This window comes from Strix aluco, chromosome 6, assembly GCF_031877795.1.
Source record: "Strix aluco isolate bStrAlu1 chromosome 6, bStrAlu1.hap1, whole genome shotgun sequence".
NCBI lineage: Eukaryota > Metazoa > Chordata > Aves > Strigiformes > Strigidae > Strix > Strix aluco.
Window position 1 is genome coordinate 24,146,143 of NC_133936.1, and position 22,819 is coordinate 24,168,961.

The 22,819-nt window shown below is 38.8% G+C and overlaps 1 protein-coding gene across 6 annotated transcripts in view; it reads left to right on the forward strand.

Moving 5' to 3' along the window:
• RAPGEF4 (Rap guanine nucleotide exchange factor 4) overlaps nt 1-22,819 on the forward strand; it is a 161,225-nt gene that overhangs the window by 95,407 nt on the left and 42,999 nt on the right. For 4 of the 6 annotated variants that reach the window (XM_074829126.1, XM_074829128.1, XM_074829131.1 and 1 more), the window contains 5 exons: nt 10,609-10,662; nt 10,961-11,067; nt 12,973-13,094; nt 14,566-14,749; nt 20,439-20,523. In XM_074829126.1, the coding sequence (XP_074685227.1) occupies nt 10,609-10,662; nt 10,961-11,067; nt 12,973-13,094; nt 14,566-14,749; nt 20,439-20,523 (552 nt within the window). The remainder of the gene's footprint in view (nt 1-10,608; nt 10,663-10,960; nt 11,068-12,972; nt 13,095-14,565; nt 14,750-20,438; nt 20,524-22,819) is intronic. The other 2 variants (XM_074829129.1, XM_074829132.1) reach the window with 2 other exon arrangements.

A 22,819-nucleotide genomic window follows, 5' to 3' on the forward strand; every position in this document is an offset into this window, starting at 1 on the left:
TGTCCCATCTGTCTGGTCGTGAAGGTTCATTGCAGTTAGCAGAGCTGTGGTGGTGTTAATGCATCCCAGTCAGGGACGGGAGCTATACCTTGCATCAGAAGCACTAGGAAGAAGGGCACTACCCTAACAAGCCTACAGTCCAATTTTGAAAACCACCCAATAGATAAACTGCACAGTCTGAGAGGCTTGGTTGAGACAGGAAAGGTAGCAGGTTCAGCACATCAGCACCCTCCACTTTGACAAGCTTTTTGTAGACAGCATGGGAAATAGAAGTTTTAAGGAAGATAAGAAGATTGTTTTGTGGATATTTGCCAAGAGCAGAATGCTTGTCTTTTCCATTGATGCACAAATATGTAAATTAAACAGAAGTGCTTGAATGGTTTTTGTGTTTATGATGGATGACTTAAAGCTGTTGAAGTAAAGAAGTACTTGGCTGGAAGAAGAATGTTTGTGCTTTTTAAAAAATGTTTTCTGGTCTAGCCATCAGTGTGGGATTTCTTTCTTCTGTTTACTTTCATATACTACAGAAACAACCATTTATCTTTTTTAGGAAATATATTCTATGTAGATGGAAAACATCAGTATAGATCATTAAAAATCTCCTCTGTGAAGTAGGATAACAGGTGTTGCACTGGATATTGTTAGATTATTCCTTCTCAGTTTCATTTTTAGCAAAAATTTATTTCTGAAGACGATGACAGGAAGAAGAATGAGGAGTAAATAGGGCAGCTGGAATCTGAGGCAGATGTGCTGCACTCCTTCAATGTTTCTTCATTTCATATACATTCACACAATCTACTGTCCTGAACTTGGAGAAGGAACGTGGAATCACCAGAAGAGACACAAAATGGGTTTAAATTAACTTCTCTTCCCTGCTTGCCAGAGGCTTTACCTTGTTGCTGACCTCCCTAGGGAATTCAGGAGGTAACCTTCAATGCCCTTTAGCCCTGTCTCACTTTGATGACTTTTCCTTTCTGTGTTAAAAATCATTATAAATGCTCAGAATGAATTTGTAGACACCAGATTTCCAGGATTTCAGTTGCAGCATTCAGCAGTGTTTTCAGTTGCTCATTCTTGTCACTTGTCAGAGATGTGAGTAGATACTGTCGTCCCCATTTTACAGATGGAGAGGTTGAAACACTCAGAGGTGATATGACTGACTGGGGTCACACAATACATAAATTGCTATTGCCCGGGAGACAGTGGTGCTCTTGCCTCACTTGGGTGGCGTTTTGACTATACTAAAGTCAAGAGTTTTACCACTAATTTTAATAGGTTCACAATTTCAACTCCTAATTCACACAAGGGTTTTTGGCACCTCATGTTTGGCATGAAATTACTAAAATTTCACCACCTAGTCGTCAGAGGGCAGTCCTGGCATCTGGGTGTAATTGAAGCATAGGAGAACCCATCCAGTCCTGTTCGTCTAGAGGCATGCCTCCTGGGAGACTTGGAGGTGGGAGATGTGTGCAGAAGTTATAAAGGTATCTGGAAACAAGTGAAATAAATCCGTCAGAAACTCATTAATCTTTAGCTTCCATTCAGTTTGCCTTTTGAATAGTTGCTGTTTACCTATAGCATGGGTGAGAGGCAGGTCTTAAAAACCAGTACTTGCTGCCTAATATTTATCATACTTTTTAATCTTCATCATTATAGTTTGCTTCTCAAGAAGTAAATAGTATCAAGTAAACATAGTATTAAAGCCATGAATACTAAGAAACCAGTAATTCTCATGAGAGACAGTGAAAAAAATGCTTTATTCTTTTGTAGGTTAAAAAAATGCAGCAGCAGAGAAACCCGTGACAATGCTGGCTTGAGATTCCTTATGACATCTGTAGTCACACCTCTATCAGAATATCAGGAATGCTCACAGCAGAGTTAGCATTTTCTGACATTTTATTCAATGCATGCAGTGTAGTTATAGCAGCTGTTTCATTGTAGCAGGGAAGTAGAAAAATGACAGGAAAATAAGACATCATTAGCCATGTTCTGGGGGTTTTTGTGCACTGGTCATAGTCTGTTTCAATATTCTTTTTCCCTTTGACATTCACAGTGAAGTATCATTTTTGGTAATGGCTGAATCATTTTATGTTAAAAGGACGGACATTTACAGTTTGTCAAAGAAACATTGTAGAAGTGTTAATAATGCAATTTCAATTTAACTTTCTAAAATAAATTTGCTACACTGATTGAGAATTTAAAGGGACACATTTTCCTGTTTATGCTATTAATACATGTAGATTACTAAAGAAAAGCAATTTTAGAATGTATTTTAAAATACCGCTTAGTCTTCACATTGTATTACATTTAAAGAATATAGATTTTAAAACAGTCATCATTACTCTGAATATTTTGATAGTAGCCCATTTGCTGACAGTATTCAAAGCATTTCACAAAGGTAGAAATTATTAGTATTCCTCTCTCCAAAAAGAGGAAAATGAAACACAGTGTGATTATGTGATTTGTGCAAGGTCATGCAGTCAGAAAAAAAGAATAAAACTGAGCTGTCTTAGCCACTGGTCCTGGCAATTTCTACTAGTCTATTTCGCTTGGTTTACTTAGTTTGTAGTTAGTTAATATGTGGGTATTTAGATTACAGACGATGTAGTTTTATGAAATTCAGAAGATTTTAAAAATGTGATTAATTCTGGTTTTATGGGAGTTCCGTAATTTTGCAAACATCCTTGTGACAGTGTGTACCTCCATTCATACCTTGCCCTGCTTCCCACTTTGGCTGTTTACCATTGTTTCTTAAGAAACTGTATGGCTGTCTTTTGTTAGCATGGGTGGTTTGAAGATGCTTTGGTAATACAATTTTAGACTGTCTAAACTGGTTGCAGGTCCTTTTAATACTCGCATTGTTTGATAAACATAGATGAAGAGCAGAAACAAATGCTCTTTACGGGTAATTTGTCCTTTGTTAATTGCAAAGTGTTGCTAAGTCACCTACAGACCTGGTGTGAGGTCAGTCATTGTCAGTTTTGGACTTTATAGTTAGGAGATGTGTACAGGCACTTTGCTCTTTGGCTGCCAGTACTGTCTTGTGGAGAGTGCTAGAGAACACAGGTTGGTTCTCTCAGCTGCTGCATACATTTGTGAGGAGATAGTGAAGAGGTGACTGAAACATTTCCAGCATGATAGTGATGATTGCATTTCTATTTCCGATTTTTTTGTCTTCTGGAGGAGCATAGTGAGGTCTCCCTGCAGATGTGACAGTGGTCTGTGTTGGACAGATCTCAGTCCTGGTAACATGTCCCAACCATCAGAAGTCCCTGTGGCAGGGAGTGTGTGCCAAGGTTTCTTACGGACTGTGCACCCTGGGGGATTGGTTAGAGGTCATGACATAGGTTGTTTTCTGATGACAAGTGTTGGTCAGTGTATCAGTATGTTCTATATAGGACTACTCCAGATATCCAGCATAGGCTAACAGAGCACAGAAATTCCTACAGTATTGGTTACAATTTCCTTCAAATTTTGACAAAAATGCTTTTCAAAGAACCTTTTCACGACAGGGTCTTTAGCCAGCTGCTTCTCTGATGTTTTTCAGCACGCTGCATTCACTTAAGTGTATTGTTTTACCTGCAAGATCCTAGCAGTTTGGTGCAGGCTGCATAGACAGACTCTCTCTGCAGATGGAAATAGGACCGATGGAGTTGACTTTAGGATACTCTATCCAAGACTGCTTTCCACCTGGAAAAGCACTCCCACAGCTATGACACTGTATGCTCAGCTTTATCCCTGCTACATGGTTACTCTGTAGCGCTGGAAATACTGGTTTGTATTGGTAAAAGAGTTGTCTTTAGGAAGGCTCCTCATCTTTGGAATCATTATCTATGCCTTTTGTTTGAAGTAGCTCAGATAGATGACATATTACAAGAAAAGTCAACTTTTTGAAAATGGATATATGGATTTGAGAAAGAACGTTAAGAATAGAAGGGGGAGGTGTTGTGTGGGAGGGCTGTGGGGATTTTTGCTAAGTGTCAGCTGTATCTTACTAACTGGCTATACTTTCAGCAATATTGTGAGAATGCTTTTTTGTATGCTTTGTTTCCTCCCATGTGAATGAGGTAGGGCACTGATAGCCTTTCAGGAGATGTATACAAGGATATTCAAGCATGTCAGTCATAAATGGTAGTCATCAGAAGTCATTTGGAACCAGTAAGAGCTAAAGGTGCTCTGCTTCCTGAAATACACCTAGGAGATTCAAATGCTAGGGACCTGATTCAAAACCCATTGAGTCAATTAGGGACTTCCCAGTGATTTCAGTGGGATTTGGATTAGGCCCTAAATCACCAATAACAGTAAATACTGAGGATGTAAAACAAACAGACCTCTTAGTGATGTGGCTGCTGCTGCTGCCACCTTTCGACTTGTGTGGCTTTTGTCCTTTGTGTCTTCTGGATCCCCTGCCAACCAGCAGGAAAACTGATGTCACTTGCAATTCTTTTCAGTGCCCCAGTTGGAAATAAAGGGATCAACAGTAGTGCACAGGTTTATCTAATCACCCTGGTAACCTCACATGCCGTGCTTAACTCCAGTAAATACCGAAACTTGTTCTCTGTTCAGAGATGAGCTACACTGAGGTCATGGGAAAAGCATGATTCATTGGCTTTTGTTTTATTTCATCTTAGTTCTTTGCAATACACATTTCCTATGTTAACATCTGAGAGTAGTAAGTTAGGTCCCCTCCAACATTTGATTCTATAGATCCAAATTGCTGTGGATCTAAAGCATTCATTCATATGTAAAGGATCAGAAGAAACATCCTTTTACAGCTATTTAACAAAGGGAATAGAAAAATGTATTTTTATTAGAGATGTTCTTGGATTTTATTTAGCAGATTCAAATAACTTGACAAATACAGACCTCATGTTAGGTCTCTATTATTGCTGTTCATTATATTATTTATTTGTTTGCATATGGCTTGCTCAGTGATGTAAGAAGCACAGAAATAAAGGCAGCCCTTGCCCTATAGTCTGTAATCTAAGGCCTATTTCTCCCGAGATTAAATGTGTGCATAAAATTATACACATGAATAGTCCTATTTAAATCTATGGTATTGCTCTCATGCATAAATATTTGAATCTTCAAAGGAATGAAGGTTAAAATTGTTACTTTCCCTGCTTCACCCCAATTTAAATAGCGAGTTTTGTGATTGGCTTCATGAAGGGTTTGTCTGAATGGCCCAAATGTGAATCCATAAATGTACAGATATGGAGCTTGTCAGTGTTAATGCTGAAAGCCATTTTATCACAGTTTCTCATGATCATTTTCTCCTTCCCCCAACCAACACCTGCAGCCTTATTTTATCTGCCCTCCAGACCCATATGCACCTTCTCCCCTTCAGGAGGGATCAGCAGATCATAGTAAACTGTGTGTGCACTAGTTGGAAAAGGGCATGAAGTAGCTAAAACTCAAGATAGTACTGCTGTATTGCTTTATCTCATGCTGAAGGAAAGCTACGGGCAGGTACACTTGTCACTGCTGTGGCCAGATGGGTCATCACTTGTAAAGCTATTCTAAGTGGTTTGCATATTTGAGCTCTTCACATGATAACTTTTCCCTTATTCAGAAGTCCTGAAAAATGTGATCATCAAGTAGCTGCAGTCATACAACTCTGTGCAACATGCGTGCACCTTAGTCATGTTAATTCTTCAAAGATACCAGAATGTGTTAAGAAGGTAGTTAAACACTCTGGTTGCTCTCTGCTGTTTTATAGGGAGAGCTGCTTCTTTTTTCCTAAGTGCTTTCTAAGCATCCCTTAATGGAAGATCCAAGATTGCAAAGACTTAGAAAACATTTCTTGGACTTCAGCCAAGTTGTGACTATTATCCTAAGATATAATATCTTACGGAATCCATTTTTTTCTGATGGGAAGTTGTTGCTGGAACACCATAACTCCTGTTAACTAATTGATTGTATATTTCTCTGCCTTTGAAGCATGACTTGCCTTTCTATAGCAAACTCAGTCCAAGCCCTGTTGTTCCATTGGTTGCATTTCAGCTCATCACTAGTGCAGCCAGAGCTCACTGCGGTAGCTATGAAAGGCTGTAGCTTTGAGCGGACTCTTTGCTGGGCATGTCTTTTGGATGGTAACGTTGTTCCTCAGTGGGAGTGACTGCCTTGCTTTCTCGAGTCCGGGCTTGCTGCTCTGGGGGTTGTATTACTGATCATCTCTTTAATCACCACCTTGTGGTTGAACTAATTTTAGACATGTAAAGGTGTCCTTGAAAATTGCACAGTGCCACATAGTGAGGCTAAAAGGTATTTCAGGAAAACATCTAGTCCATTCCTGAGCCACATGCACAATTCAGTATAGCTGTGTTGCTCCTGACAGATACCTTACGTATCCTCCAAGCCTCCAAAGATGGAGGAACCACACCTCCCTGGCAATCTGTGGCAGTATTCCCTGTCCGCACTGTTAGAAAAGCTTCACTGATGCCTAACCTGAATCTTTCTTACAGCATTTTAAAAGCTTTATTTCCTGATCTCTGCACAGTAGACTAGGTCACTTCTTTCTTCTTTTCCAAGGCCTTTTAAATCTGAAGACTTTCTTATCACACTTCTGCTAAGGCTTGTCTTTTCCTTAGTTGAACAACTTTGATTATTTATTTTGTGCTTTCTGATTATTCTTGTTGATGTCCTCTGAGTTCTGTCCAGTTGGTTTAGATGTTTTTGAAGTGAAGTGGGCAAATGAGACACAGTGCTTTAGCTTAGATCTTATCTGGGCTGACTAAAGCAGAACCACATTATGTATCTAATCTGTTACTATGTCCCAGTACGGTATTTGTTGCTTTCACACAGGTATGGCAATCCTTACTCAGTTCTGTTTAATACCTATTACAAACCTTATTTCTTTTTCTGTGGAACTGCACTAAGACACTTGTTCCCTACCCTGTCTTTATATAGCTGATTCTGCCTGCTTCAGAGAAGTAGTCAACACTATTGTGTTCAGCATATTTTTTTCAGGCCAATGTCAAAACTGTATCAAATTGTAAATTTATTCTCCAATGTACGTGCAGTCCCTCCCATCCTGAAGCCTCCTGCAGAATCAATCAGTATACATTCTACTTCATCCCATGTTAATATATAATATTATTAGATGTGATATATTCTTGAGAACACTACTCAGAACAGAACTCTGATATGACTGCCAGTTTGACTTTGCATCACTGGTAATTGCCTTCAAAATACACTTTTCCAACTGGCTTTGCAGCTATTTTGTAAAACTTTCATCTGCCCTTTGCAGAAGAGTGTATCTTATCAGACAGTGCCAAAGTCTTACTAAGGTAAAGGGTTGAAAATCTACTAGTTCTTCCCTAATCTATCAGTGTTGCTACCTGGTCATGGAAAGAAATTAAATCAGTGTGGCATGATTTGTTCTTGATTAATATGTCACATGTGACTCATGTCCCTGTTCTTTTCCAGGTGTTTACAAATGGACTTTTTCTAGGAAGACAAGTTAAACTGACATGTCTGTAATTTTTCAGCTTCTCCTTTTCCCATATTTCTGTCTTCTGCTGCCTTCCTTAGTCCCCAAGAGTTGTCAGAGGTGGCTGCTGACAGTTCCAAGATGGCTGCAGGCCTCTTCACGTTTCTTGAAGCTCTTCAAGTTTCCTGCATGAAATTCTGCAAACCCAGCCAATCTGAAAACAGCTAATTTACATAATATTTTCTTGTCCATACTTTTGTTTTTTCAGGCTGAGATTTTACTCCTGTCACTCTACTACTTAAGATATTAGCCATCTCTCTGCCACTGATCTTTCTAATGAACACTGATATAAAAAATAAATCAACAGCTTCTGGCCTTCTTGAATTAACTGTCAATGGATATTCCTCTGTTGAACAGTAGATCAACAATTTTATTTTCTTTGTTTTACTACTAATGTACTTGTGGAATATTTTTTTGTACCTCTTGACATTTCTTGGTAGATCTGTCACATTTATACCTATGCTTTTCTAATTCTGTCATTCGTTATTCAATTTATTTTTTATATTTGCCTTTTGTAAACCCCCTACTTTCTCCTTTCTGTGCATTTCCTTCTTGTATTTCAGTGAAGAGTTTTTTCTTTAGCTAAACTGAGTCTTTACCACACCTTCTAGCTCTGTGCTAGTATATATCGTATGTGTGATTAGTATTGTTTCTTTAAGTAACTACCAGCTCTCTAACTCCTTTTACCTTAGGCTTGCTCCCCCATAACCTGCTTCAGGAATTTAGCTATCAGTATTCTGTTTTTATGGGAATTTTTCTTCCTAGTCCCATTGTTTCTACTTAGAAGTTCTTACTTCCTTCTGTAAAGTTCTGACACTGGATCATTTCATGATCACCCTCACCCAAGTTACCTTATGTCTTTGCTGCTGATCCTTCCTGTCAGGATCAAATGTAGGTGAACAAGCTTTCCTGCTGCTTTCTACAGATTCTTGTGCTGTGCCTTAGCTTTCACCTTGGTTTTTTTCTGTACTTTTGGGTTGAATCAGATTTCTTCTAAATGATGTCTTTTATTCTGTTTTGATTAGGATGGGAGATTTATTGACAAATCTTCATCCATATTCAATGTTTTTCACCTACTAGTTTTATGCATTTTTACTGGAGCTTAATGGAAACTCTAAAGAACAAAAATGTGCATTCATTTTCACTAGTTCACTATTGCTGTAAAAGTCTTATATTTTTTGTCTTACACATTTTATCTCTCCTTTGAAGTATATTCCTAACTAGAATTAAAATATGGAAGCTAGATTGAGTATATTGTTCTTTATTGATTTAAAAAAAACTAATCTTTTGAGAATGTAGAATTTAAAAATAATTTTCATAATTACTCTAATGCAAATTTAGCCAACCATTTAAGTATATGTTTACCTTCAGTCTCATTGAACTTGGTGAGGACTTGAAATCCTTTTAAAAGAAAATGGAAGCAAAAATTGTTAATACTCAGAGTGATATCTCTGACTTCATTGGTTATTTATATACCTGTTTGAAACTGTTATTCAGTGGGTTTTTTCACATTAGAGGCATCTTTCAAAAGATTCTTGCTATTCTTGGCATGCTTTAACTGCAAATGTAGACTGTCTAAAGCATGCTCCACACAGTTCCAGAAACCAAGAAATATGGAGGGATGTCCTACCACCCCTTTGGTGGGACAGAAACGTTTATAACTTAAATGAGAAAAATCAGGAATCCCAACGTAATTGCATTGATTTGCATTTTCAGAGACTTCTTGTAAGGTATGAGTAGAAATGAAAAACCATTTGTGTTGTTTTCCATATACAGACCTCTCTGTTAAGATTATCATATCTTTATTGATTTCTGTCATGTGCTTGCCTCATTTTCCCCTTCCTGGCTGACCTGTAGTCTCCTGGTGCATTCATAGCTCCTAGCACTATTTGATTACTACAAGGACTTTGTCACATCATTAAAATCCTGTGGGAGCAAACGAACAGATGCCCAGCTTAAGAAAACCGATACCCAGCAACCCAGCAGTACACAGCATGTGTTTCACTGTACTTCCGACCTGGCTGTCCTGTCTTTGCTGTATGGGTGTAAGGGAGCTGTGGCTGCCATGGGCCAAGGGGCAAGGTCTTGCCCCTGTGGGAGACTTCTGTGTTCAGTATGATCTGCCATGTCGACAAGCCCAGAACACCAGCCACATTCAGCCCTCGTGTTGTGTCTCCTGACACTAGAAGTCAGTTTGGTCCGTCCTGTTAACTACCAGTCCCAATGTCTTCCCATCATTCTGAGGTAGCTGCTGAAGTTCGGTTTTGTTCTCCTTTGTCTCCACTTCTACTGTCCTTCAACCCTCAGCTTTCCTTTTTCCTCTGTGTTGTTCCATGTGCTTTCTGTCTCCCCTCTCCTTTCACCTGTTCGTTACGTGCCTCTTTTCCCATTTCTCTTGTCCCCTTCTCTGCTTCTCTCTTGTAGAGCCCTGATAGTCTTCCCTTACACTCTTCCCTTTGCAGAACCAAGTCATCTGCTCTACTCTTTTCTTTTTCCTTCACGAGCCCCTTTGTGAAAGTCCCTACCCAGGTCTCTGTAAGTGGCCTGCATGCTTTTGCATTTCAGAGAGTGGCTATAAAAGGGTTGCCAGCTAGGCCTGATCATAGTTTAGGAAAGACAGATAGTGGGAGCAGAGCTTTTTCTTCATTCCTGTTTCTTGTGCTATGTTGTAAGGGAGAAGAGAGCTGAATAGAAAAAGGTGCTGAAGAAAGAGAAAGTTTCTGTGGTGGGGGACTGAATGGTGCAGGCAGCTGCATGCGGAGGAATGCTGTTGTGCCCATGCAGGTCAAGAGTAGCAAGTAGAAGAGCTAGCTATGCCCTCAGATCTGGTGTGATGTTTGGCCATTGCATTAGTACTTTAGAAAGTTTAACATGCATTTGTTACTCATCTTCACCTGTCATGTCACTGTTTTAATTTGCTGAGCATTAAGAGCCAAGTTTGTCTTTAGGATGTCTTCATAGAGCTTTTTCTACTCACATCCCCTGGGCAGACCTTGGACTTACACATCATTCTTTGTTTTTACAGCTTCTTTGTTCAGTTTTTTATTTTAGCCTTTATTTTTTTTTTTTTACTGCTCAACTTTTAAAAATGTATTTAATTTCATTTTATTTTTCAGACACCTCTTACAGAACCTCACATCCCACATCGTCCTACTAAAACCATTACACAGGTAATAGGACATAGGTGTGCTGTAGAGCTAGGCCGCTAGACAAATGGAAATAACTCCTATTTCCAACAGTGTGATGCGTATCAGCTGAAGTGATGCTTTCTGTTAGATGTGATAAGTATGTGAGACTTAAAATCCAGAGTGTATACTACATTGCTCTGCAAAAGTAAGCATCTGTGCAAGGACTTTTAATTTAGGGAAAAGAGAACTTGTGTTTTGTTTTGCAGAAGGCAGTACAGAGATTGCAGAAAGTTTAAAATCTGTGTGTCTTGGTCCCTTTTTTTTCTCCACGATCACCAAGGTTCCTTCAGAAAAGATCCTCAGAGCTGGAAAGATTTTGCGGAATACAATTCTGTCCCGAGCCCCTCACATGATAAGAGATCGTAAATACCATCTGAAGACTTACAGGTGTGTGAGCTGATTGTATAGAGGTCTCTGAATTTTTATGCCTGCCATCCTCTGATTTATGATTTATGCCTTACCATACTTGCAGGTCTCAAAAGGTCTGAAATTATTCTGTGATGCTATATTTGAGTCTGGATGTTATGCAGTCTTTAATGGGCCTGGTAAATCTTTTCTGAAGTAATTTGACTGGAAATTGAGTCCATGATTGTGAATAGAATTCACATACAAAAACTCTTCCAAAGTTAATAGCATAGTTAGCTAGAATATTCTGTGCAATATCAAGTTAAAAGGTAGATTCTGTTCTCTTCGTATATCAGTAAGAGATAATAGGAAAGTTCATTAATATATTATGTTACTGTACTGATTACTACAGTGGTGTTTCTCAGTGTGGAGTTCTGAAAATTCACCTGGTGAGAAACATTCCTTATATAGATTTTCTGCTCTATTTAAAATTGTTTTTTTTCAGTGTATTGCCAGGATTTCTTATCTTCCTGCTGGTGGCAGCACTGTCTTGCTGAAGTGGGATAACAATGGCACTTGTAGCATAGGAATCTGACTTCAAGGAGTCAGGATCTATCTACTGTTGGCTTAAGAAGTAATCAATTTGGTTTAGTGTCTGATGTTTAAAACAAATACCTGCATTATTCAGAGTATATTTAAATAAAAATTGGTTTAAAATCTCTGAGTATGTCTTTTTCTAAATAGTAAATCAATATGTTGCTGATCCACTTTTGAGATAAGTGCATTGACTTTCTATATTTTAGTAAAAAATGTATTTAATATGATTCAAGGTATTTGGAGCTTGTGAGTTGATCTGAGAACATATCACGATATGACATTATTCATTGTTCTAGAAGAACAAAAGAGTATGTATGATAAATGAAGACCTATGGTGGTCCAAGTTCACCATCTTATACGTAACTGGGAAAAACTCTTACTGTTCTATCCTTGGGTTTTTTAAATATGGAATGCCAAAACTTAGATTGGATCCAGGTGAGGGAAAGTTTTGTCATCAAAACGGGATTTTGAATTGGAAAAGCTCTGTTTCAGCAATTTCAGTATTATCTATTTCCTTGGCTTCTGAAAGTGATGCATGAAGTGTGGAGCCACAAGAGCCTGACTAGAAGGACTAGCCAGCTTTCCCTCTGTTGTGCGTGTGATCAGTTGTAGATTTGTAAGTTTTTGATCACATTGCTTATTTGCTTCTGTTCTGCTGAGCTAGGGAGTGTTATGACAAAGAATTTATTTAGTGTCCATGTGGCTTTTTGTTTTTTTCCCCCCTCCTTGGGCATTCTCCAGAAGTTGAGGCATGCAGCTCCTGACTGACCCAGAGGCAGACAGCAGTCAGGAGCTGCAAGGTGACCATCAGCTAGCATGAGAGAGCCTCAGAAACACTGTAGACCTACAAACCAGTGTCCCCAAATACAGTGTTGCTGAAGTTTGGTTACAGATGGAGGAACACTGTCATAACACTCACTCTTCCTGTGGAGGGTGTTCTCATTGGCAAAGCTCTTACAGTGTTAGATGATTGTTTTCATGCAGGATTCTGAAAAGTGTGAGGCTTTTGCTATCTCATGGTATACAGAGAAGGTTTGCTTTGAAATCTGGGTTGGAGGTTGCTGCACTGGTGCAACAGGTTTTGTACCAGGTGGCACAGGCTCACTCTGATCCTCTGAACTTTGCATTTCCCAAAACACTTGTTCTGCTGAGGTGATGCTCTCAAAACTGAACACCTTCACTGGAATTTCATGCATATACACATAGATGGTGACAGTGTGTTTTCTGTAGGGAGATTTGACTAAGGTTATACAGAGTTTAAGATATCACTACTGTTCTTAGCAGACACTGTGTGTGATCTCACTCTTGGCTAGCTCCCTTTTCATTTCTGCCTATTTATTTGTCCTTCAGGCAATGCTGTGTGGGGACAGAACTAGTTGACTGGATGATGCAGCAAAGTCCTTGTGTCCATTCACGAACCCAGGCTGTTGGCATGTGGCAAGTATTGCTGGAAGAAGGTGTTCTTAACCATGGTAAGATAAAGAAAATCAGTATCTTGACTAAAACGTGGGCAATGTGTAACATCAGTGACTCTGTAGATCTCTTTCATGAAAAAGAAAGGGGTCATGAGCCCAAAAGAAATGCTGCAGATCGGCCTCTTCATTCGTAAGTGCGAGTGCAACACACAGATGGTATTACATTAATCTTGCCACCAATGTACCTTTTTAATTTATGAGAATATTGAAAAGTAAATGAACAATTTATAATGATAACTCTAATTATACTTAGAAGTACACTGGCTTTTGCTTCTATTGCAAGAGCTGGATAGCACTCAGGCCAAAACCAAGAGATGTATTACCATACACAGAACTGATCTTCATCAAAGATATGCAGCATTTGGAAGTGAATGTGAGAATTTGTGTTTGCTCAGATACATAATTTTGGAATGATTTTCAGTGGTTTTGAAATGGTTCCCAAATTCAGCACTCCAGATATTCCAGTGCAGAGATCTGGGATTTTATGTTAGTTTTCTGACTATTTTACATTGACTTTCAGTTTCCATTTGGCAGGATTTACTTGGTAACAGGATATTATAGCCCTCAAAAAGGTAGCTTTCCAAAGCAATATTCATATTTGAAGCTTTGCATGTACAATTTTATTAAGTTCAGAAGAGCAACTCTATTACAGTACACTTCCACTTATCCTCTGTTGTGCTTCCCATATACCAGGGAGAAATTTCCACACTGAAAAGACATATTATTTCCACGGCTTCCTTACCCTAAGGGCTCTAGCTTTAATTCCTGCCAAATATTCCCTTGAACTCCCAGGGACAAGCCGTTGCAAGCTGCATCACAGTATCTAACTCAACACATCACTCTGAATTGCTTGGAAGACCAAGGGTTTGTCCTTCACCATGTTATAACCTCTCTTTAGAAGTCTTCTCTGGTGGTCTTTCCATTAAGTTCTTCCATCAGGACATAGGTCAATGAACGTGGCTCTGGGATTATATCTTGGTGATGTACATTTCCAGTCCATCAGAAGGAGTTTATAAGTTTTTGTTATCTTTTAGCCCGGTCTGAAATATGTAGTGCAAGGTGTTCATGATAGAGAACACTTGTTAGAAATTCCTGTTGTAACCATTTCCCCAGTATGAATTGTTTGTGTAAATTAAATGGTTTGAAACAATAAGAACAAAACCGGATCTAATAAGAAAAAAACCATGCACATGTGCAAATGTACACATGTATGCATACACACCCAGAGAACACATACATAGAAGGCTTTTGGCAAGTATTTGTAGTACACAATTTAGAAGTGTACCCTTCAAGCTACATAATTTGGACATATGTGAGAAATAAAGGTGTTTCATGCTCTTGCAGTTTCTCTATAGCTTTATTTCCCTTTTTAACTAATATATGTGTGACATATACAATACTACACAGATTTCTACAAGGTTAACTTTAATGAAGAGAGCTTAGTGTTTGATATGTTATGTTGTTTCAGTGGATCAGGAACACCACTTTCAAGACAAATACTTATTTTACCGATTTTTGGATGACGAACGTGAAGATGCCCCTTTGCCAACTGAGGAAGAGAAAAAGGAGTGTGATGAGGAGCTACAGGACACTATGCTTCTTCTGTCTCAGATTGGGCCGGATGCTCATATGAGGATGATTCTCAGAAAACCGTAAGCATATTAATGAGTTAATATTATACATGGGCCTTCCTTGTGACACGGAAACAAGAGAAATCTACATCTGTTACCAGGCATCCTTTATTTTACTTCAGTGCCAGTTTGTTCAACCTCTACAGCTGGGCTTTAGACCTCCTGATTTCTGCCCTGCATAGCCTCACAGCATCTTTGTAATCATTGTGAGTGGCTAGCCCCTTCTTCCAAAAACAGTAAACTCTCCTTTTCTCCCTGAGTTGCAACCAAAGCTCCCTGTTTAGCCAGGGTGGTCTTCTTTGTCGCCAGCTTCTCTTACAGCACCTGGGGACTGCCTGCTCCTGAGCCATTAAGACTTCCTTCTTGAAGAGTGCCCAGCCTTTCTGGACCCCTATACCCTTCAGGACCGTCTCCTGAGGGATCCTGTCAAGCAGGTGCCCAAACAAGACAAAGTCAGCCCTTTGGAAGTCCAGGATGTGAGTTCTGCTTCCCCCTCTCCTGGCCTCTCTAAGAATAGAGAACTCTATTGTTTCATGATCGCTGTGCCCTAGTCTGCCTCCAACCACCACATCGTCCACCAGTCCTTCTCTGTTCACAAAGAGGAGATCCAGCAGGGCACCTTCTCTGGTCTGTTCACTCATCGTCATTTAGACAGCACTTTTCTAAAACTTGCTAAAAGCATTGAATTTCGGAAAGTACCATCAAATACTTGCGCTTATAAAAATAGGTAACACATGCAGCAATAGTTTTAAATGTGTAAATTCTCTTTCCTCTGTTTATTAGAGGTCTAGTCAAACACAGCCAGAGGAGCACTCACTCCCTGTCACAAAATACATAGACAAACCAGACTGGGAGCATGGTGCTTCCATAAACACTTATGGAGTGAGGGAAGTGAGGTGTTTTCTCCTCACAGAGATGTCCTGTGCATTCTCCACTGAGGAGCGAAAGAGGACTCCTTACACCCCTGAGCAGACAGCAGTCATTAGGAGACCATGAGCAGTGCTGTGTGTGCTGTGACCCTGCACCTTTGCACTATCTCCTTTGCCTCAGAATGATTGAGCAGGTTGGCTCTTGGAGAACTGTCCCCTTAGGTTATCATGGGTTTTGTCTGCCTACTACATTTGCTTTCCATCATGACTTTCAGAGCAGCCAGTGTGAGTTTAACCCCGGCAGGATCAATGTTGATTATTGTCCACACTCCTTGCAGAGAGCTGAAAGGCTGCAATGATGCTGTGGAAAGCACTGCTCTTCCCTCTGTGTCGTCACTTGCACAGCATCATCTGAAAGAATATTTATAGGAGATTTTTCATGCAATATAGGGAGGGGAAAGAGGTTTTCTCAAGACTGACAGCCATCTGACATCTTTCCCTATCCCTATCCCTGAAGTGCTTATTTTTGCTGCCCTTTGCTCATGGAAGCAAGCTTGTACTGCCAGGCAGTATATTAACTACCGTTCTAGTATTCAGTTTACATACGTTATGATTTTGTTAGTTGAAAATCCACCCTGGGCTGAGCTGTATCAAGGCTGTAAAAACCTCCATGAATCCTCAGAGTCCTGCTAGTTTTGACTAGACACTGTTACAGCTGCCAAAAGTTCAAGCAATTGTCAGGGCTTCAGAGGCTCTGGCTCTAGCTGACCTGAGCAGGACCCACAATTTTCAAACCAACACAGCTGCATTTTATAATAGTAACCATTTCTGGAGAGGTTGCAGAACTCAGATAATTACCCTGAAAGAAATAAGACAATATTCTTTGATGAGAAGATTACTTTGAGAATTTGATTGTATAATAAAGCTGTTGCTTTGAAAGGTACTTTCTATTGTTCAAAATCTGAAAATCTCTAGCAAAAAGTGTCACTTGTTTTGACAGCCGACTTAAAAAATTCTCTGTTTATTACATTAACTGCAGCATTTTAACTGTCAAACTGTGAAAGAATGTTCTATAGTTTAAAAAACAGAATAGAGCTCAGGGAAATTTTTGGCAGGCTCTTGTTGCTATTGGGTGGTTTTTTTTCCTTTGGAAACACATACACTGAATGTGAAAATAGCTTTTTGTGAAGTAGCAAACACAGCGCTCTGCTCCTTATGTCTGGAGCACAGGTGCAGACCTTGAACAAGTCCCTGGAAAAAATATTGTAGAATCAACGCAGCTCTTCCTTACAAGCATTTCAGTCCTTCAGTATGAAAATACATCTGAAACATTTTTCTAGTTATTTTTATTTGATTTTAATGGTGTTCAGATATAGCTAACTTGATGGTAAACCCTAATTAAATATGATGCTATAATACAAAGCTAAATACAATAATAACAGGAGTCTTTAAAGGGAGAATGATATTCATCAGACAACAGTATTTAACTCAGATGATGTGATGGATTATATTCTTTTTTAATACTCTAGGCTACAGTAAATTAGCAGTATGACTGAAACAATAAACCTGTTACATATTTTTTGGTGACTTCACTCAGCAATTTTTTTTTCTCAGTACACAGTGTTTGATTCCACATGTGATCAGTAATCAAATTTTGGTGTCAGTTGCAGAAGTAAGCTCGACGGGATGCTAGGGAGAGGAAGTGAAAACAAATTTAAACATGGTAAACAGCACAAAAAATATATATAACAACATAACTTAATTATTGCTAAGAATCTAGAGCTTCTTGAAGGTCTTGTAAAAATTAAGTAAGGTATATTTATTCTTCTGTTCTTAAAATTCTTTATTTAAATATTCCACCCAGCTGTTTGTAGTAAAAACCATGCTGGATTTCTCCGTAAAGACTGTATTAAGTTCCACAGTCCTTGGTGGAGTTTCCTGCCAATGACATTTAATAAACCAACTGTTATTCCCAGGACAGAAATACAGATTAATTTTCCACATAGCAGTTCACTGACATTTATCGGTATTACAATTGGTAAATGGTATTTATGAAATTAATCAAGGAACACTGGTTCAAGTACAAAGATTACGTAATTAGCTTCTGTGCTAGAGTAAGTGAACTTGCATTCATTTTCACAGACACAGGTAGTGGGTAAAATTATTCATGTCTCCTATATATTCTTTATGGTACTTGAAGACAAAATTTGTACTCTAGAAATATATGCTTATTTGACGTATAATCACAATGGTGTGTGGTCTCTGATCCTTTCCCTTGTTCTTATTATCTGAGAATTTTCTGGTTAGCTGTGTAATAAAAATAATCTATGATACTGCTTGTACATACATGGTTTATCAATGGCAAAGTACTATGTTACTGTCAACATTCTACTTACAGAGGAGCTCAATGTCTCTGACCTTGATAAATTCTCCAAACACTGAACAGTTTTTATTGATCACTTAATATCACCTGAGTTCTCCTGTCCATTAATGTGTAGTCTTGTTCTCTACCTATTCCATTTATTATCCTGTCTATAACCAGCTATTGCTGTTAGAATGTGTCCCCTGCAGAAACTAGGTCTTTACACAGCAGGATCCTACAAATCAACATCAGTAGGTCACCACACAGGTTTTACAGAAGCAGTGATGCCTAATATCTCTCCACGTGACATCTGCAGGAGCAGAAGTAAAGACTGGGTACATCTGCTATAGATTGTCAGTCCTCCCAATGTGCTAACACAGGAGGCAAATGGACATACTGAAAGAAGAAAGTATGCTTTTGTCTTAATAGAGATCTCATGTAGTAAGACTTCATCCTTCTGTATTTTAATTTCTTGTAGAAATTTCTTAATTTATTACACTATGTTTTCCATTTTCCAAGACATGCTGATTTTACAAGCATGTAATAACATTAAAGTTGTTACTTCCTATGAGAAATATTATTTGTTAAAAACCTTACCTTGTGTTTCTTAAATGTCCAGTGAAAGGTAGCTAGTACTGGTTTAGCTTTATTCTGTATTTAATTAAACTGCTACTGCCCCACATAAATCACTAGGAGTGGCAGCCTTGTAATTTCAAACCAAATTTAGAAATAGTAAAGAGTATTTTGAGTCACTAGAGGGCATAGCAGTACCAAACCAGTTTCTGTTTCTCCCTTAACAGTTTGTTCGATTCTGTATGAGAAAAGAATAATTTCATCTAAAACGTTTTTTGTCTAAATTGGTCTTTAAAATAAATGCATGTCATTGGTAAGTGAAGAACAGATGAAAAATATAGCTCGCTTAGCTGAGATGTTAGTTGTCCTTATGTTTTCTATGGCTTCTTCAGTACTTCTTTTATCGAAAAGAAGTCTCCATCAAACTTCTTTTGCAAAAAGATGCAATATAACTCCAGAGTGACGTGATTGCTGGGTACTTCCTCTGCCTCACACATGATTTAGACACACTGTTGAACAAAGAGGTGATTAGGCAGAAAACCTGTAAAGCAATATATTTCTTTATGTGTCTTTCCTGATCCTCTAGATGCTAGAATCTCCTGTAATATTGATATTTTAGGAGGAAAACATCTATCAGAAAGGTTTATTTCTTTTAGGGCTGTCCAAAAATTCAATTGTGCTGTTAATTCTTTTGACACCACACATTGCAGACAGTGGGGTTTGGAACTGAGCACTCGCCTGTTCTTAATGCGAGCATGTAAACCTTCTCCTTTGAAACTCCTGCCCCTAGACTGAACCCATTTCCTCACATCTTAAATTTATCTTCTCTTCCTTCTTATGACTAGGTTGCTCTTTTCTTCTGTTCTTGGCCCATTGATTTAATTACTTATATTCTGCTTTTCACAAATCTAAAACATATTGATCGAAAGGACTTAGTCCTATAAAAGTAACTTGGAATAATATTTAAAGGATTTCTTCTGTGTGTGTGTATGTAACTGCAATGCACTGTCTGAAATTATGTCACAGGAGAATTTGTCCTTTTAGAAAATGAAGTTGTATTAGACACTTTAACTGAAGAGAGTCTTGTGAGTGGAGAAAAGATGAGGAGTTACTCACAAGCTCCTACAACTCCTCATGGGTACTGTTTATTAGATCCTCCATCGCATGTTGGGCACACTGCAGTCCTCAGAGTATTTGTGTCCTTTTTTAGCGATCAGAATATTTTCCAGTGTGTAGGTGACAGAAATGCAATTATTTCAGTCACAGTGGCAGCCTCATTCCTTGTTGTGCTATATGAGGATTATTCCTTCATTAATGCATACTTTTTATTAATGGCAGCTGCTTGTATTTTTCAGTGAAAGAATTTGAAACTACTGAGTGATTCTTATTTACCTTTGTGGCTAAACAACAGCATTCGGCATTAACTTTATAGCAGTCATTTACTGTCCTCCAAGATACACTGCTGCCTCTTCCAATTTGTCCAGCAGAAATTCACGCAAACCTCTACTACTGTCCATTTGCTACAACTAATTAGTGCCACAGATGAAAAATAATGCAGGTCCCAGGCTTGGGAGTCCTTTTGAAAGGAACAGATCTTTATGTACCATTTCTGATTTATTTGACCATTTTACATATAGAACACTTGATTTCATCAGAAAAGCTGCCTAATCAGGATCTCTCTAAGGTGGTTGCCATGGCTGCTGCTTGGTGTCATTCAGGTGGTTTCATAGTTCTTCTATCCTTTGTGTGTTTCAGCCCTCCAGGCAGAACCATCATTCAGTCCCTGTTTAGTGAGGATGTTCCCTTCAGTAGACAGTACAACAGCATTTTGTGTTTTATCCTTCTCTGAAGTGTTTATTTTGGGCATTTATTGCATTTTGCTGTCCTATTTATCTTCTCTCTATAGGCCTGGCCAGAGAACTGTAGATGACTTAGAATTTATATATGAAGAACTTCTTCACATTAAGGCCTTATCTCATCTTTCTACCACAGTAAGTATTTTTAAAAATATAATTGTTCACCAAAAGGGAGGTTGAATTTTGACTTCTGGTGCCTTATGAGAATTGGCTATAACCCTTTCCATTTATGCTTTCCATGCAAAGAAGTTATTCCCACCTGTGAGGACCACCCAAACACTATGCTGATGTAGGTTGTCTTTATAATTTTCTTCATGTGTTTCTGCACAGCCCCCACCTCACTCGACACAGGTGTCTCCATCTGGGTCCATATCTGAGATTAAATTGATATGCGAGCAGTCTGACCTGACACTGGGACTCTGGGACGGCTGAATTGTGCAGAATAGACGTCTGATTTCTGAGCTATAGGAAGTCTTGGTTTGAACCAGTTAGAAGGAGGAATTACATTGTGCAGAAAGGTGTACTGTGCAGTGCTAGCTGATTGAAGTTCAGTCACGGAGTGAAGGAAACCTCATCAGATGCCTTGTCTCTGAGTGGGCAAGAACAGTGCAGAGAACCCAGAATAAAAAAAATGGAGAAAAAGCCTGGAGGAGAGAATGCAACTGTTAAAGGCTCACCATCCTTGGCACACTATGTAGACAACTGAAACAAGCTAAATAGCACTTGGTAGCAGCAAGATGTGGGTGCTTTCAGAAAAAGAAGCCAGTCAGAAAGTAGATTTATGTTTGACAATAACTTCTTCAGAAGCTCTTGATGTTTTCAAGAATTCTCAGCTAACTTGGACAGATGCAGCTAATTATGAAGCTGCATTATAGAAAGACAGTACTCTGTGCAAACATATAACACCTGAACAATGTTTTTTGAAAAGAATATGCATCCAGAGTTGGTAACTGAACTAAGAGGGAATAGCCAGCCAAAATATTTAAGCACCTCTGGGATGTAGGAAAAAAAGTATTTAAAGAAAGACTTCTGTAAGATCCAGAAATTACCCCTTTCAAACAAAAGAAACTACCAAAGTTAGACAGATACTGAGAGGGAGTGGAGAACACTCTTGATACTACAGACATAACCCAGAACAAAAAAATCCAAAACACAAAATACTTCCAGCTCAGAAGAAATTCAGACTTGAGGTCAGAATACAGAGCAAGTATCATATAGAACAAGTATGGCAAATGATACAAACTGCAAGAAATACTTGGCATTTTGAAGAATTGCAGTTGATTCCATGTTTTTAGTAAGAATTTGGAAATGCCAGCCTATTACGTGCAGCATGAACTAAAGCAGAGGACAGAAACCATGATTAGTTTAGAGGAAATCTTCAGAGGAGCAACAGACAGCATTGCTTCTGTGAACCAGAATATTAGTGGTCAATCAACTTGAAACCAAATGGAATGTTTATTCATTTTAAGCAAGGCATAATTCCTAAAGAAATAAGTTTTCTAGATATGCCATGAGCAGCAGGAAGTAAAATGGATAAAACTCAAGTCTCATGGTGGTGAACTAATCCCTGCTAGAGAAGCCTGTGAAGTTAATGTATGAATGAAAATCAATTATATAATACAGTGTTAAAACCAAATCAAATTCTTGGCTTCATCAAGAGGATTCATTCACTGCAGAGGCAATTGACTAAAACAACTGAGAAGACATCTGAGGATGTACATGGATAGGAACGCTCTCTACAATGTGCAGAACAGTGCTAATGGGGTTGTATTTCTTGTCCTTATGAAAGCATCATTGCCTTCAGGGAGAGGTTATAAAAGAGTTTGGTGAACTAATTGTTATAGAAATCACAGTGGGTGTGTTCACTGGTCAGTATACTAAAAAAACCTGTCCAAACACTTCTTATTTATCCCTCTTCTTCTCCAGACTGCAAACAGGGAGTACTTTGCACTGGCTGTCAGGAAAGAGTTCTGGGAGAGGTGGCTGGTGTGGTACATTTATGCTTGGTGCCTGAGCAAAGGTTTGGTGGGTGCCTGTAGGACATCAGAGCCTGAATTTGTCCACCCATCTTAGGAGATGCAGCCACCAGGCTCTCATCTGGATTGTGTCCAGAATTTGAGAGTTTCTTCCCAAGATTTTCTTCATGGCCTAATTTTTTTTTTTTCAATTTAAACATTGGGAGAATTATATAAAAATACTTCTACTAAATGTATGTTGGAGCCAGCTTTGATCTGTTACATGGTAGTACCTCTGAAATAAGGATTGTTAGCAGCTGACATTCTCTGAAAACAAGAATCCCACTGCTTGGAAATTGGCCTCCAACTCCTTGGAGACTTGCGGTTGTATCAGAGAGACATAAAGCACACAGGAAAACTCAGGATAAATCAAGGTTCCCAGTGCTGGTACTATTTTGTGAAAGTAACACTAACAG